General features: G+C 44.9%; 2 protein-coding genes across 5 annotated transcripts; one reads left to right on the top strand and one right to left on the bottom strand.

The window, feature by feature from the left end:
• The first annotated feature begins 1,784 nt into the window (after positions 1-1,784).
• On the top strand, positions 1,785-4,325 carry LOC123150263 (uncharacterized). 4 transcript variants are annotated; one of them, XM_044570099.1, is made up of 5 exons: positions 1,785-2,555; positions 2,872-3,114; positions 3,210-3,534; positions 3,636-4,020; positions 4,127-4,325. In XM_044570099.1, the coding sequence occupies exons 1-4, from the start codon at positions 1,785-1,787 to the stop codon at positions 3,803-3,805; spliced, it is 1,509 nt and encodes a 502-aa protein (XP_044426034.1). In that variant the 3' UTR covers positions 3,806-4,020; positions 4,127-4,325. The 4 variants fall into 4 exon arrangements, with proteins under 4 accessions (XP_044426034.1, XP_044426033.1, XP_044426031.1 ...); XM_044570098.1 differs by having other exon boundaries at positions 1,785-2,762; XM_044570096.1 differs by having other exon boundaries at positions 1,785-2,798.
• On the bottom strand, positions 4,149-5,859 carry LOC123150265 (uncharacterized). Its single transcript, XM_044570100.1, has 4 exons — positions 5,606-5,859; positions 5,083-5,469; positions 4,524-4,788; positions 4,149-4,431 (listed from the first exon to the last, which is right to left on the bottom strand). The coding sequence occupies exons 1-4, from the start codon at positions 5,638-5,640 to the stop codon at positions 4,231-4,233; spliced, it is 888 nt and encodes a 295-aa protein (XP_044426035.1). The 5' UTR covers positions 5,641-5,859; the 3' UTR covers positions 4,149-4,230.
• Positions 5,860-13,727: the final 7,868 nt, after the last annotated feature.

The following is a 13,727-nucleotide window of genomic DNA, read 5'->3' as shown; positions in this document are numbered from 1 at the left end:
ATCCACCACCGTGCTCGAAAAGATATAAGTGAAGTACTAGAGCAAAACTACATAACTCAAAAGATATAAGCGAAGCACATAGAGTATTCTAACAAATTCTAAATCATGTATGGCTCTCTAAAAAGGTGTGTACAGAAAGGATGATTGTGGTAAACTAAAAAGTAAAGACTCAAATCATACAAGACGCTCCAAGCAAAACACATATCATGTGGCGAATAAAAATATAGCTCCAAGTAAAGTTACCGATAGAAGTAGATGAAAGAGGGGATGCCTTCCGGGGCATCCCCAAGCTTTGGCTTTTAGGTGCGGAAATCCACATTGGCTCTCGGGTCCATATGCACCCGGAATGTGGACCACAGGTTCGCATCGAGATTCGCACATGGGCTCGTATTTCATCTCGTATTTTCCTGGGTATATTCAGTGGTGGTCCACATGTCAGATCAATATGTCCAGCTGTGGTCCTCATCCGCGTCGTTTAGTACAGATGCATATGGATGGAGATGTACCAAACAAGGATGGAAATGGACCAACGTCTGGAAACGGTGCGGGTTGCCGAGCAGATATTTCTACACACCTCCACCGCTGGCCCCCACCACTTGCTCGTTCTCCCATCTCATGCCCGTCTCCTTCCTCTGCACTCCTCCGCCTCACCCAAACAGCTCTGGCAATGGAGTCATCTTCCTCCTCCATCAGGCGCCGCACTACCCCGCCTGCTCTACCGCTGATCCCATGCCCATTCTGCAGAGATAGGATCATCACAAACATTTGCGGCCCCCGCGGATCCCAGCCGGGGAACCGCTACTACAAGTGCTGCAAGAAAGATGTGAGCTTCACCGGAGCTGTTAATTTTCTAAAACTTTTTTGGCCTGATTCCTCCATATCCAGTTCTAACGGCAGGGCCGATTTTTGCTGTTCAGTCTGGGAAATGCCCGTTCTACGAGTGGCAGGAAGGTTACGAAGCGTACCTGGTGGAGCAATCAGCTGCGGACGGAGCAGCACACAACCAAGAAATTTTTCAAGCTTTGCCAAGAACAGTAGCTCAGAGGGGCAGCTTCCTTGGAGCTCGTCAGCTACAGGACCTCGTTAGGTTCAACACCATGCTGGGCATCGCCAATCTGTTGGCCACTCTGCTGCTCATCGCCTTCGCATTTGTTGTATTCGTCACGATGTACTTTGCTCGTTAGTCATAGCTCTTGCATCGGATCCAGTGTGACTGTATCTGTAATTTGGTACCGAATGTCTTCTTGCCTTGGCTATTATGAAGAATGTTTATGGGAGTGGCTCTGTTTTCCAAATTATTCTAATTTAAACTAATGAGACAGGAACTTAGCCAATCACCGTTTGACACGCCTCACTTAGCAGCTGTCATTTTTTTCTCGATTTCTCTAGTGCATTACAGTCTAGAACAGAGGGCACCAAACGGCCATGCAAACCTGTGACCTGGGCATATTTCGGTCCAACCACACCCACCCACCCACCGGCATCCCCCACCTCCCACCAATCTTCTTCCCCTTGCGGCACCACGGCGATCTAGGCCACCGGGAGCTGCCTCATCGTCGTTTCTGCACCACCACGACGATCTTGGCGGCCCGCGGCAGTCAGAGATCTCATACATGCACCGGAACTGCATCTGCAATACGGTAAGCATCTCCGCAAGGACCCCCCCCCCCCCCCCCCCCCCGCCGGAACTGCATCCCATTCCTCCCCACACCCTGTAGATCTGTTTTCCATTCAGCGATTACTCACGCTCGTTTATTTTTCCTCATCGCCATGCAGAGGGGCTCATGCCCGACCAGTTTAGTAGCGTAGCAGAGATGGGTAGCAATGGACAAGCTGCAGATATTGGTTGCCAGAATTCTACTAAGAGCCATGGCGCAACCACAGATATCCTCCCACCAAACACTACATCTAGGAGTTCAGTTAGGCACGCTGTTTCTGTTATGAAAGGTTTCTGCGAGTACAAATGTTGGCTAGTAAAAGAAATTGGTTTTGGTGGTATGCTTGATTTGCCAATGATACAGAAATTGAACCTGAAGCTTAGTTCCTGGGTCATGAGTAAGGTGGAGGTTAGCCAGAAAGCAATTATTATTGGTGGCAGGAAGACCCTGAAGTTCAGTTCCGCAGATGTTGGAATGGTTTTCGGTATCCCATCCGGCAACCGAGATGTGCTTGGACCCGACGGAAACATTAACGAAGAGTCAATTTCCTTCATCAAGAAAACCTTAGGGATGGACCTAGCTTCTTCTCACAGCCTGCGGTCGGCGGAAGCGTTCCTCAAGAGAGACATCACAGATCAATCTAGCAAGATTGAGAAGGAATGTTTCCAGATAGCATTTGTCATTTTTGTGATGGGTCATGTTCTAGCTCCGTCCTGCAAACACGACTACAAGACCATCGATTTCTGGGGTGCACTTTCAAAAGCCGAGAACATTCCTCAATTCAATTGGTGTGACTATGTCATGCAATGCTTGCTTGATGCTGTAACTAAGCTCAAGATGGATATCAAGAACGGAGTTAGTACTACAAACCTCACAGGAGGGCACCTATTTCTGCAGGTCAACACCTTTCTTTTTCAGGGTATTATTCATGTTTTTGGCCCTAAACATTTCAAAACGGTGTGTTTCACCATTATTTTGTTGATGCATGTTTTCTACCTGGACAATCTTGATCTGGGCATATTCAACAAGAAGCATGATGTCCTCCCCCGCATCAATGTGTTTGACCAAGATACCTTACGAAAAATGTCTACAATGGCCACAGACGTTGGATTACCTGAGCCATCTTTCTCCTCTGCTCCAGTAAACAATCACAAGGTACAAATTGTTTTCTGTATTGCAGGCTAACTAATATCCCTTTACCCTTTCCACGCAGCTCAGAGACCCGTCCACAGTATGTTACTCGCGAAGCAGGCCTCAGAAAGAGCCTGTCACACCATCCATGTCAGCTCCTCTAGCAAGCAACAACCCGTTGTCGCAGCACCAAGCAACAGCCAGAAAGACTGTCCCATGCAGGCCGCCAACCAATGCTAATCAACAGTTATCCCCTGCCATTTCCCCCAGGCAATTGTCCGCACTGGATTACTCTAACCATACCGCACGACATTTTCCACTCGTGGTATGCTGAACCCCACCTTGACTGCTTTAATTCTTTACTTTTATATTTCTTTTTCGTGTGCAACCATACTAACTATGATTTACTTCATCCCACAGTCAAAACAACCAATTGCCGTCCTCCTATGTGAACAAAATGCGAGAGCGATCCATCATGTGACCACTGCACGACACAACATACAAACTGACATGGTGAACTTCACAGACAAGCTATTCACCGCACTTGCAGCCAACTGCACATGCTGTGCTGCCAGGGGGTTCTCAGACTGTCCACTCCAGTTTGTTAATGATAGTGCAACTCCGAAAGCACATACGGTACAGCCAGAACATTCCCACCCTAGCAGTTCCAACAACATGTCCAACTTCAACACACCAGTCTCTGACAAAATACAAGGTGTCCGACTTCAACTATCTGATGATGAAGGTGTTTTGTTGCAACAACCTACGCATTTTTTTGTCACAAATCGTACCCAGAATGGTTCACGCTACCTACTCGGTCTTCTCATTCACTTTCATTTTCTACAGAGAGCTCCTCACAGAGACAGAGAGTGCTGAAGCGTCCAAGGTGCTCAGGATCTAGTTTGGTGAAGGCACAAACGTCCGTTCAGAAATGCCCTGTCATCCACGACACCAATGATTCATCAATGAACGAAGAAATTTGCGCAGCAGATCAAAAATATGCCCGCTGCATTTAGCATCCATCAAGGACATATATGCCGATTGCATTGGGAATGAGTTATCATCTGTTATATTTGGCGTCAACTGTGCAACCATACCCAAAAGGAAGATCCTCACGCAGCTACGCATCCAACCCTTGGTTTGCAGGGCGTCCGGTTGTCCCAGGACCAACTCACTCCACAGAACTTCTTGAGGTTCACTTCTCATCTCTGCCAGTCAAACACATTGCTAGGTTCGTCAAGAAATCCTCTTTCTCTTTTCATATTTTCTGTCTGTGAACCACTCTTCACATTTCAGCTTTTTGTTACCCACATAACAGTAATCCCTGTCTCAAACAGGAACTGGATAGTACACAACGACCCTAGGTTGGTAAGGATTTCCAGGAAGGATTTGCAAGAGCAGCTGCTAGGAGCAGCAATACTTGACCATGAACTAGGATGTGTTATTCTACGCCGCCTGAAGCACCCATTGTCGTCTGATTGTGACCATGACCATGACCATGAACTAGGATGCTTGACAATGAGTGATTGTGCTCAACCCGGTGCTCTGTGATGTACCACCCATTGTCGTCTGTTCTCAACAAACGGATCATTGCTGGGCATTCACATCTGCAAGACATGCTGTTTTCCTTTAATGGCTTCCCCTGCAGCACATAAAACCGTCTTAGTACAGGTGCCCATGTTGCTTCAACCAAAAAATACTTAACTCAAGCAAAACAAAATCCTTGAGACTTACCGAGCAACCACAAACCACCTCTTGCATGCATTTTGTCTTCTCTGAATTCAGTCTGCTCTTCCCATACCTTATGCCAAAGCCAAGTTCCCAAGAATATATATTGTAAAAATCGTAAGCCTCTCCCAACGAATCAAATGTTAATCCAATCTCAGGCTCAATCACATTTGGCCCTAGCTTTTCAGCATAGCCTCTTATAGTCTGCTCCAACGCGCACACCCTATCTGGGCATGGCGCACGATCCGGGGCTTGTTGCCCAACTCTGACTCTGGAGAAGCATTTTACGCATAAGACCGCAAGTCATTCTAATCAACATATATGTTTTCAAAACTGAAAACAATGGTTCTGTAAAATATATACATTTCACTCGCATATGACTTCTACAGTAACTCCAAACTTATCCACTACAGATATTATTGCTTTGTCTGCCTCCATATACAGGATCACACTAATAATTAGAGAATATATCGTTCAGATTTCACGACATTCGCAATGGTTCTAATACTGAATAACAGTCAAATCCCAACAGATGCATTTTTCTGTTTCAAAATGGTAGACATACCTTCTGGTCCAGCCTGGGGCTTGAGGATCAATCTTGCCCGTGGAGTGAGCAGATGCTCCACACGAACTATCTGCCTGCTTTGCAACGACCGAATCGACTGGGTATGGTTCACCACCCTCCTTCAAGCCTGGGCTAATCGCATCGACATTGTCACCCTCGCTCTCATTAATGTCCGAGACAGAGCCACCACCTCCACCAACCCTTGTTTGCTCAACACGAGAACTGCCATAAATCTGAATAGCTGGAATGCCAACATCACCAAGGATTCCGCACCTGGACCCCCCCCCCCCCCCCCCCCCCGCTGATTGAACCAAGGAATCCCCTACACCTTTAGACTTTGGGACGGGGGCGGCGGCGCTGCATGCCGCATCCTCGAAAATTGGCAAGCTGAAATCATGAATCCAATCAAAAAACAAAATCCCGAAATATCAGATTCGTCCTAACACAAATACCAGCATCTAAACCACGGGGGGGGGGGGGGGGGGGGGGGGGGGGGGAGGGGATCGAAACGGGGCGTACGTACCAGTCCACCGGAGCCATTGGGAAATCTTCCGCCATCTTCCCAACAACCGTTCCAGATCAGCTCCCCGGCGGCGACACCAACAGGGGTAGCTACTTACGCGGTCGCGGTCGCTTTCGCCGCCGGCGGACTGGTCCTCTGCTCGCCGTTCTGGTCTGATAATGCCACTCACCAGCAATAGCGACCACAGAATCGAGATGCGAAGGCGATGGAGAAAAAAATCTTACAATGTGGGCCAAGCCCAGACGGAGGCCACCGTTTCGGGGTGACACCTGTACCACGGGTACAGAGTACAGCGGGTGGGTGGCCGTCCACCTCTTCACGTCCGTCAACTACGCCCCCCACCGTACACCAGGCGTATCTGCGTATAAATCATTTCGGTTCACCTGTATTGTTTTGATAGCAACAGGTGGCACAGATCACAATGCATCACCAGCGACTCAGATTACGGGTCTATATGGACCCGAGAGCCAAAATGCCGCTCCCACTTTTAGGTGTCCGTAGATTATCTTGGGGGTGCCATGGGAATCCCCAAGCATAGGCTCTTTCCACTCCATGTTCCATAATCCATCAAATCTTTACCCAAAACTTGAAGGGGGGGGGGGGAGGGGATCGAAACGGGGCGTACGTACCAGTCCACCGGAGCCATTGGGAAATCTTCCGCCATCTTCCCAACAACCGTTCCAGATCAGCTCCCCGGCGGCGACACCAACAGGGGTAGCTACTTACGCGGTCGCGGTCGCTTTCGCCGCCGGCGGACTGGTCCTCTGCTCGCCGTTCTGGTCTGATAATGCCACTCACCAGCAATAGCGACCACATAATCGAGATGCGAAGGCGATGGAGAAAAAAATCTTACAATGTGGGCCAAGCCCAGACGGAGGCCACCGTTTCGGGGTGACACCTGTACCACGGGTACAGAGTACAGCGGGTGGGTGGCCGTCCACCTCTTCACGTCCGTCAACTACGCCCCCCACCGTACACCAGGCGTATCTGCGTATAAATCATTTCGGTTCACCTGTATTGTTTTGATAGCAACAGGTGGCACAGATCACAATGCATCACCAGCGACTCAGATTACGGGTCTATATGGACCCGAGAGCCAAAATGCCGCTCCCACTTTTAGGTGTCCGTAGATTATCTTGGGGGTGCCATGGGAATCCCCAAGCATAGGCTCTTTCCACTCCATGTTCCATAATCCATCAAATCTTTACCCAAAACTTGAAAACTTCACAACACAAAACTTAAAGTAGAGAATCTTATGAGCTCCGTTAGCGAAAGAAAACAAAAGACCACTTCGAGGTACTGTAATGAACTCATTCTTTATTTATATTGGTGTTATACCTACTGTATTCCAACTTATCTATGGTTTATAAACTATTTTACTAGCCATAGATTCATCAAAATAAGCAAACAACGCACGAAAAATAGAATCTGTCAAAAACAGAACAGTCTGTAGTAATCTGTAGCTAGCGCAAGATATGGAACCCCAAAAATTCAAAAATAAATTTCTGGACGTGAGGAATTTATCTATTAATCATCTGCAAAAAGAATTAACTAAATAGCACTTTCCAAATAAAATGGCAGTAGTTCTCGTGAGCGCTAAAGTTTCTGTTTTTTACAGCAACTGTAACAAGACTTTCCCCAAGTCTTCCCAACAGTTCTACTTGGCACAAACACTAATTAAACACAAAAATACAACCAAAACAGAGACTAGATAAATTATTTACTATTAAACAGGTGCAAAAAGTAAGGAATAAAAATAAAATTGGGTTGCCTCCCAACAAGCGCTATCGTTTAACGCCCAAGCTAGGCATAACAAGCAAGGATAGATCTAGGTATTGCCATCTTTGGTAGGCAATCCATAAGTGGCTCTCATAATAGATTCATAAGGTAATTTAATTTTTTTTCTAGAAAAGTGTTCCATGCCTTTCCTTAATGGAAATTGGAATCTAATATTTCCTTCCTTCATATCAATAATTGCACCAATCGTTCTAAGGAAAGGTCTACCAAGAATAATAGGACATGAAGGATTGCAATCTATGTCAAGAACAATAAAATCTACGGGCACATAATTCCTATTTGCAACAATAAGAACATCATTAATTCTTCCCATAGGTTTCTTAATAGTAGAATCCGCAAGGTGCAAGTTTAAAGAGCACTCATCAAAATCACGGAAACCTAACAAATCACACAAAGTCTTTGGAATCGTGGAAACACTAGCACCCAAATCACATAAATCATAGCATTCATGATATTTAATTTTAATTTTAATAGTTGGTTCTCACTCATCATAAAGTTTTCTAGGGATAGAAACTTCCAATTCAAGTTTTTCTTCATAAGATTGCATCAAGGCATCAACGATATGTTTAGTAAACGCTTTATTTTGACTGTAAGCATAAGGAGAATTTAGCACGAATTGTAACAAGGAAATACAATCAATAAAGAGCAATTTTCATAGTTAAATTCCTTGAAATCCATAATAGTGCGTTTAGCAACATCTAGGGTTTTAATTTCTTCAATCCCACTTTTATCAATTTTAACGTCAAGATCAAAAAAATCTGAATTCTTGGAACGCCTTCTAGGTAAAGGTGGATCATATTCAGTCCCATCATTACCAAGATTCATATTGCAAAACAAAGATTTAATATGGGACACATCAATAACTTTTAGATGTTCATCATTATTTTCATAGCAATCCGGTTTAGCGGCCATCCTATTAACTAAGGTGGCTTGCTTATCCGAAATTTCAGCGGTCAACTTTTCAAGACGAGCAATTTGGGATCTCAAACCATCGAATTCTTTAGACATATCATCAAGCTCTTTATTCATAAAACTCATAAAACTTTTCTGTTTCTTAAGCTCGTTTTGAAGAAACTATTATGTTCAAATTGCAAAACCATAAAGCTCCTGACATTGCTTTCGATCTCTTCTAATCTTTTAAGGTGAAGATCACCAAATTTAGGTAGAGACATCATGACAAGCAAGCAAACTAACACACAAGCAAACAAAAAACAAGCGGGCGAATAGAGAAAGAGATGGAGGATAGAGAGAGAGGGCGAATAAAACGGCAAGGGTGAAGTGGGGAGAGGAAAACGAGAGGCAAATGGCAAATAATGTAATGCAAGAGATAAGGGTATGTGATGGGTACTTGGTATGTTGACTTTTGCGTAGACTCCCCGGCAACGGCGCCAGAAATCCTTCTTGCTACCTCTTGAGCACTGCGTTGGTTTTCCCCGAAGAGGAAGGGATGATGCAGCAAAGTAGCGTAAGTATTTCCCTCAGTTTTTGAGAACCAAGCTATCAATCCAGTAGGAGGCTACGCGCGAGTCCCTCGTACCTGCACAAAACAAATAAATCCTCGCAACCAACGTGAATAGGGGTTCTCAATCCCTACACGGCCACTTACGAGAGTGAGATCTGATAGATATGATAAGATAATATTTTTGGTATTTTTGTGATAAAGATGCAAAGTAAAATAAAGGCAAAGTAAAAAAGCAAAGGAAATAACTAAGTAGTAGGATATTAATATGATAAAGATAGACCTGGGGGCCATAGGTTTCACTAGTGGCTTCTCTCGAGAGCATAAGTATTCTACGGTGGGTGAACAAATTACTGTTGAGCAATTGACAGAACTGAGCATAGTTATGAGAATATCTAGGTATGATCATGTATATAGGCATCACGTCCGAGACAAGTAGACCGACTCCTGCCTGCATGTACTACTATTACTCCACTCATCGACCATTAAGTTAAAAACAGAGTAATGCCTTAAGCAAGATGACATGATGTAGAGGGATAAACTCATGCAATATGATGAAAACCCCATCTTGTTATCCTTGATGGCAACAATACAATACGTGCCTTGCTGCCCCTACTGTCACTGGGAAAGGACACCGCAAGATTGAACCCAAAGCTAAGCACTTCTCCCATTGCAAGAAAGATCAATCTAGTAGGCCAAACCAAACTGATAATTCGAAGAGACTTGCAAAGATAACCAATCATACATAAAAGAATTCAGAGAAGATTCAAATATTGTTCATAGATAGACTTGATCATAAACCCACAATTCATCGGTCTCAACAAACACACTGCAAAAAGAAGATTACATCGAATAGTTCTCCACAAGAGAGGGGGAGAACATTGTATTGAGATCCAAAAAGAGAGAAGAGGCCATCTAGCTAATAACTATGGACCCGTAGGTCTGAGGTAAACTACTCACACTTCATGGGAGGGGGTATGGTGTTGATGTAGAAGCCCTCCGTGATCGATGCCCCCTAAGGCAGAGCTCCGGAACAGGCCCCAAGATGGGATCTCGTGGATACAGAAAGTTGCGGCGGTGGAATTAGGTTTTTGGCTCCGTATCTGATCGTTTGGGGGTACGTAGGTATATATAGGAAGAAGGAGTACGTCGGTGGAGCAACAGGGGGCCCACGAGGGTGGAGGGCGCGCCTAGGGGGTAGGCGCGCCCCCTACCTCATGGCCTCCTCTTTTGTGTCTTGACGTAGGGTCCAAGTCTCCTGGGTCTTGTTCGTTGAGAAAATCACGTTCCCGAAGGTTTCATTCCGTTTGGACTTCGTTTAATATTCCTTTTCTTCGAAACCCTAAAACAGGCAAAAACATCAATTCTGGGCTGGGCCTCCGGTTAATAGGTTAGTCCCAAAAATATATAAAAGTGGATAATAAAGCCCAATAATGTCCAAAATAGTAGATAATATAGCATGGAGCAATCAAAAATTATAGATACGTTGGAGACGTATCAGTGCACTTCAAATGTATGGTTGAAATCACTCTTGTTTACCAGTGTTGAGATTATATCGAAAGAGTATCAAGAACTTCCAACAAAGTTAAAGCACTGGCTGGGATACAGTTCATTGTATTGTCTTGTGTAGTTCCACTAAAATGTATGATTGGCACAACATGATCCCTATTTGCACAAGTAGGAACAAGGTGAAACCTTCATTAGCTTAGTGAGAAAGGATAGAAAGACATTAGCATATTACTCTAACAGTAGCATCAAATTCATCATGGACAATATGCAGAAGTGGAAGGGCTCCCTAGAGGATCATCTCACACGTAAGGTAGACGTTGCTGGAGCCCTTGAATGGCCTTGACTGAGGCCTCGACTTCAGCAATATCACCTTGGCACTATTTATTCTTCTTCTTCATCATCTTCATGCTCTATTTCTCTTTCTCCTCACCAGTTGGTGAAATCAAGTACATGATTGGCCTTCTATTTCAGAATTGGTTTTGTTGGTGAGCGAGTACAAGTGTACTAGTAAACAATAGCATCATTTTCTCATGGCAGTCGCAAAATAGAGATGAACACATGCATTGAATATCATTCTTACCTAAAGGAAGGTTATGTTGCCAATATGGATGATGAGGATTGGAACATAGATCTCCCTTTGTGCAGTTCCACTGAAATGAACCAACTGTTCCATTCTGACATTCCAGTTAAACAGCACAAAAGTCACTTCTTTTAAGAAGTGTTTTGTGCAGTGCACCAAAAGGTCACAACAGCAACCAGGTGAAATGGATATCCCTGTTTGCACAAATAGCTACAGTGGAAACAGTTAGAGTTTCAAACAATTACAGGCAAAAACATTTGGCAAAACTTGTCATGGCTTATAATAGTGGCATGGCTTTATTTTACCAGGGGCATTAGATTAAGAAAAGCTAAATATTTGGTATAAGGGCATGGGACAGTGGGTGCACTAGTAGTCCAACACCATGTACCTAAACAGGGGCATAAAGTGGTGATTCAGAGTTTGTTGCCCCGAGAAACAAACATCCAAGAAACATATCTGGGTTGGTCCCATTTTTGTTCACTCTAGCCACCTACTCCTATGTTTTTTTTGGAAATGGAGGCATGCCCCCGGCCTCTGCATCATAATGATGCATGCAGCCATCTTATGTGTGGATAGCAAATCTAGTCCTGGTTATACCACTGTGTATGGCGTTTCCCCTATATTTCCCTTTTCGACCAAGAGACCGGTTTGATGACTAGTCTGTACTACTTTCACCCCCTATCCTTCATGTTTGTACCAAGTCTGATGCACATACTAAATTCCCCCACCCCCACTTTATTTCTTGTTTGAACCAAGTACAAGATTCGACTCCATGAAGTAGCTTTATCTCTAACAATAGAAGAAGAAAAATATGTGTCGTTTGACCATCCGACCGAGAGGCTAAGAGGTAGAAAATGATGCACATGCAGCGACGTAGCGATCTGGGGAAGTAGAGCTAGGGCGGTTTCGAAGGAAGATATACCTGAAGGTCATCGGGATGTGGATAGGTTGGTGGCGCGAGGCCGGATCCGCCCACACTAGGGCAACGACGAAGGGTTCGGAGGACCTCCCGCGCCGGCGCTCAGCCAGAGAGAACGGTGCAGCCGGGAGTGGGTCTCCTCCCTCGCTGTCGACGACGGCCTAAACGCTGCCCCTCCTCCTCTTCACCGGCAGAGGGGGATACGTCCGGATCTGTAACCAGCGGTGAGGATAGAAAGACAGTGTTTTTTGAAGGGAGAAAGACAGTGTTACCACCACTATCTTGTTTAGATCTGGAGAGGATGAGAGTGTGTGAATAGAGCAACCCTAGCAAGCAAGCGCAGAGGCTCCGGCCTATATATATGTAGTGGGGTAGTTTTCCTTTTTCACTCCATCAAAACAATCATTTAAAATTGTGTACTATGTGCCAGGTTGCCATTTTTTTAGTTGTTGATTGTTTTTTGAGATAGCTACCCGCTTGTTCCAAGTGGTGTTACGGTGTGCCAAGTCGCACTTTGTACTGTTTAAGTCTGGTACAAGACCCTCCATTAAATGAACAACCACCCCCTCTAAAATTTGTGAACAAGCCCACAGCTAAAATTATCGGAAACGTGAGCTGCCCCAACATGCATTATTATCTATATTTTCTATGTGGGAGTATCCCCAAAACAAAATGTGAGAGTAGAATATTTATTAGGCCCCTTTGTAATTGGTGCTAAATTTTGACCAAAGATTTAACTGACAAAATGTTAGTGCATGTTACCAAAAATTATATTGTTTGATTAGTATTTGAACATAGTTTTCAATTATGTAATTTTTGGTGACATGCATGAACATTTGGTTAATTAAATTTATAGTCAAAATTTGGCAAGGTGCATTAAATCAACATATGAAGGTATCAAAGGGAGAGTCACGGGATGCATGCGTGCGTTGTAATTAATGCATCGATAAACGCAAATTATTGAAATATATCGAGTGCAGTGCTTTGATGTGTCGCATCAACTCGTACAAGACTGAGAAGTTTGATTACTACAATGACCTCTCGCCTTAACCGCACCTGCCTTTGGCTGCATGACAGGTGGGCCACCCACCTGTTGGGCCCACCTGTCATACATACAAAGGAAGGAGCAGTAAGTCAATGAAGCTGTGTCCCTCCCTCGCCCATGAGCGTGGTGGCTGGCAGGACTAGGAGAAGCTTTCGTTCGCTACACGCTCTCCCTCCCGCACGCGGTGAACATGCAGCAGTTCAATCAGTGTCAGATGGCCAGAAGCATACTGTAGTACTCCTCCACTACAGTAGTACTCCATCATTGTTCGACTTCCCGAAGAGGCGAAGAGCCAAGCGCAGCCTGGACACTCGTGTGGCAGTTTCATGTGTAGAGTAGTGTACCGTGCCTGTAAGCTTAAAATCGTTGGGGTCAGCTCCATGCTTTTTTATTAAAATAATCTTCTGGCCCTACCTGTCATCCTGGTGATTGTAGTTTGCACGCTCATCTGGTCAAGACAGGAATATATAATTTAATTTGTGGTGGGGTAAATGTTAGAGGTTGCAGCAAATATAGAGTATACAACAAGATATCCCTCCCGCACGCGATGGACGGACATGCAGCAGTGGATTCGATACTGTAGAAGTAGTAGTAGCATCATTGTTCGTCTTCTCGAAGAGGCGAAGAGCCAAGCACAACCCGAACGTGGCAGTTGCGGATGCTCGCCACAGTGTGTTTGGTTGCATTCTCATCTTAGCATAGTTGTTCCCTCTTCGTGCATGCTCATCCCATCACCCCTCTTCATGCAGGCTCTTCTCATGCATGCTCCTAGTGTATTTGTGTTAAGCTAGAGTGGACTCATGCACCCTTCAT

The sequence above is a fragment of the Triticum aestivum genome, chromosome 7A, assembly GCF_018294505.1.
Source record: "Triticum aestivum cultivar Chinese Spring chromosome 7A, IWGSC CS RefSeq v2.1, whole genome shotgun sequence".
NCBI lineage: Eukaryota > Viridiplantae > Streptophyta > Magnoliopsida > Poales > Poaceae > Triticum > Triticum aestivum.
This window is presented reverse-complemented; position numbering and strand designations above follow the sequence as displayed.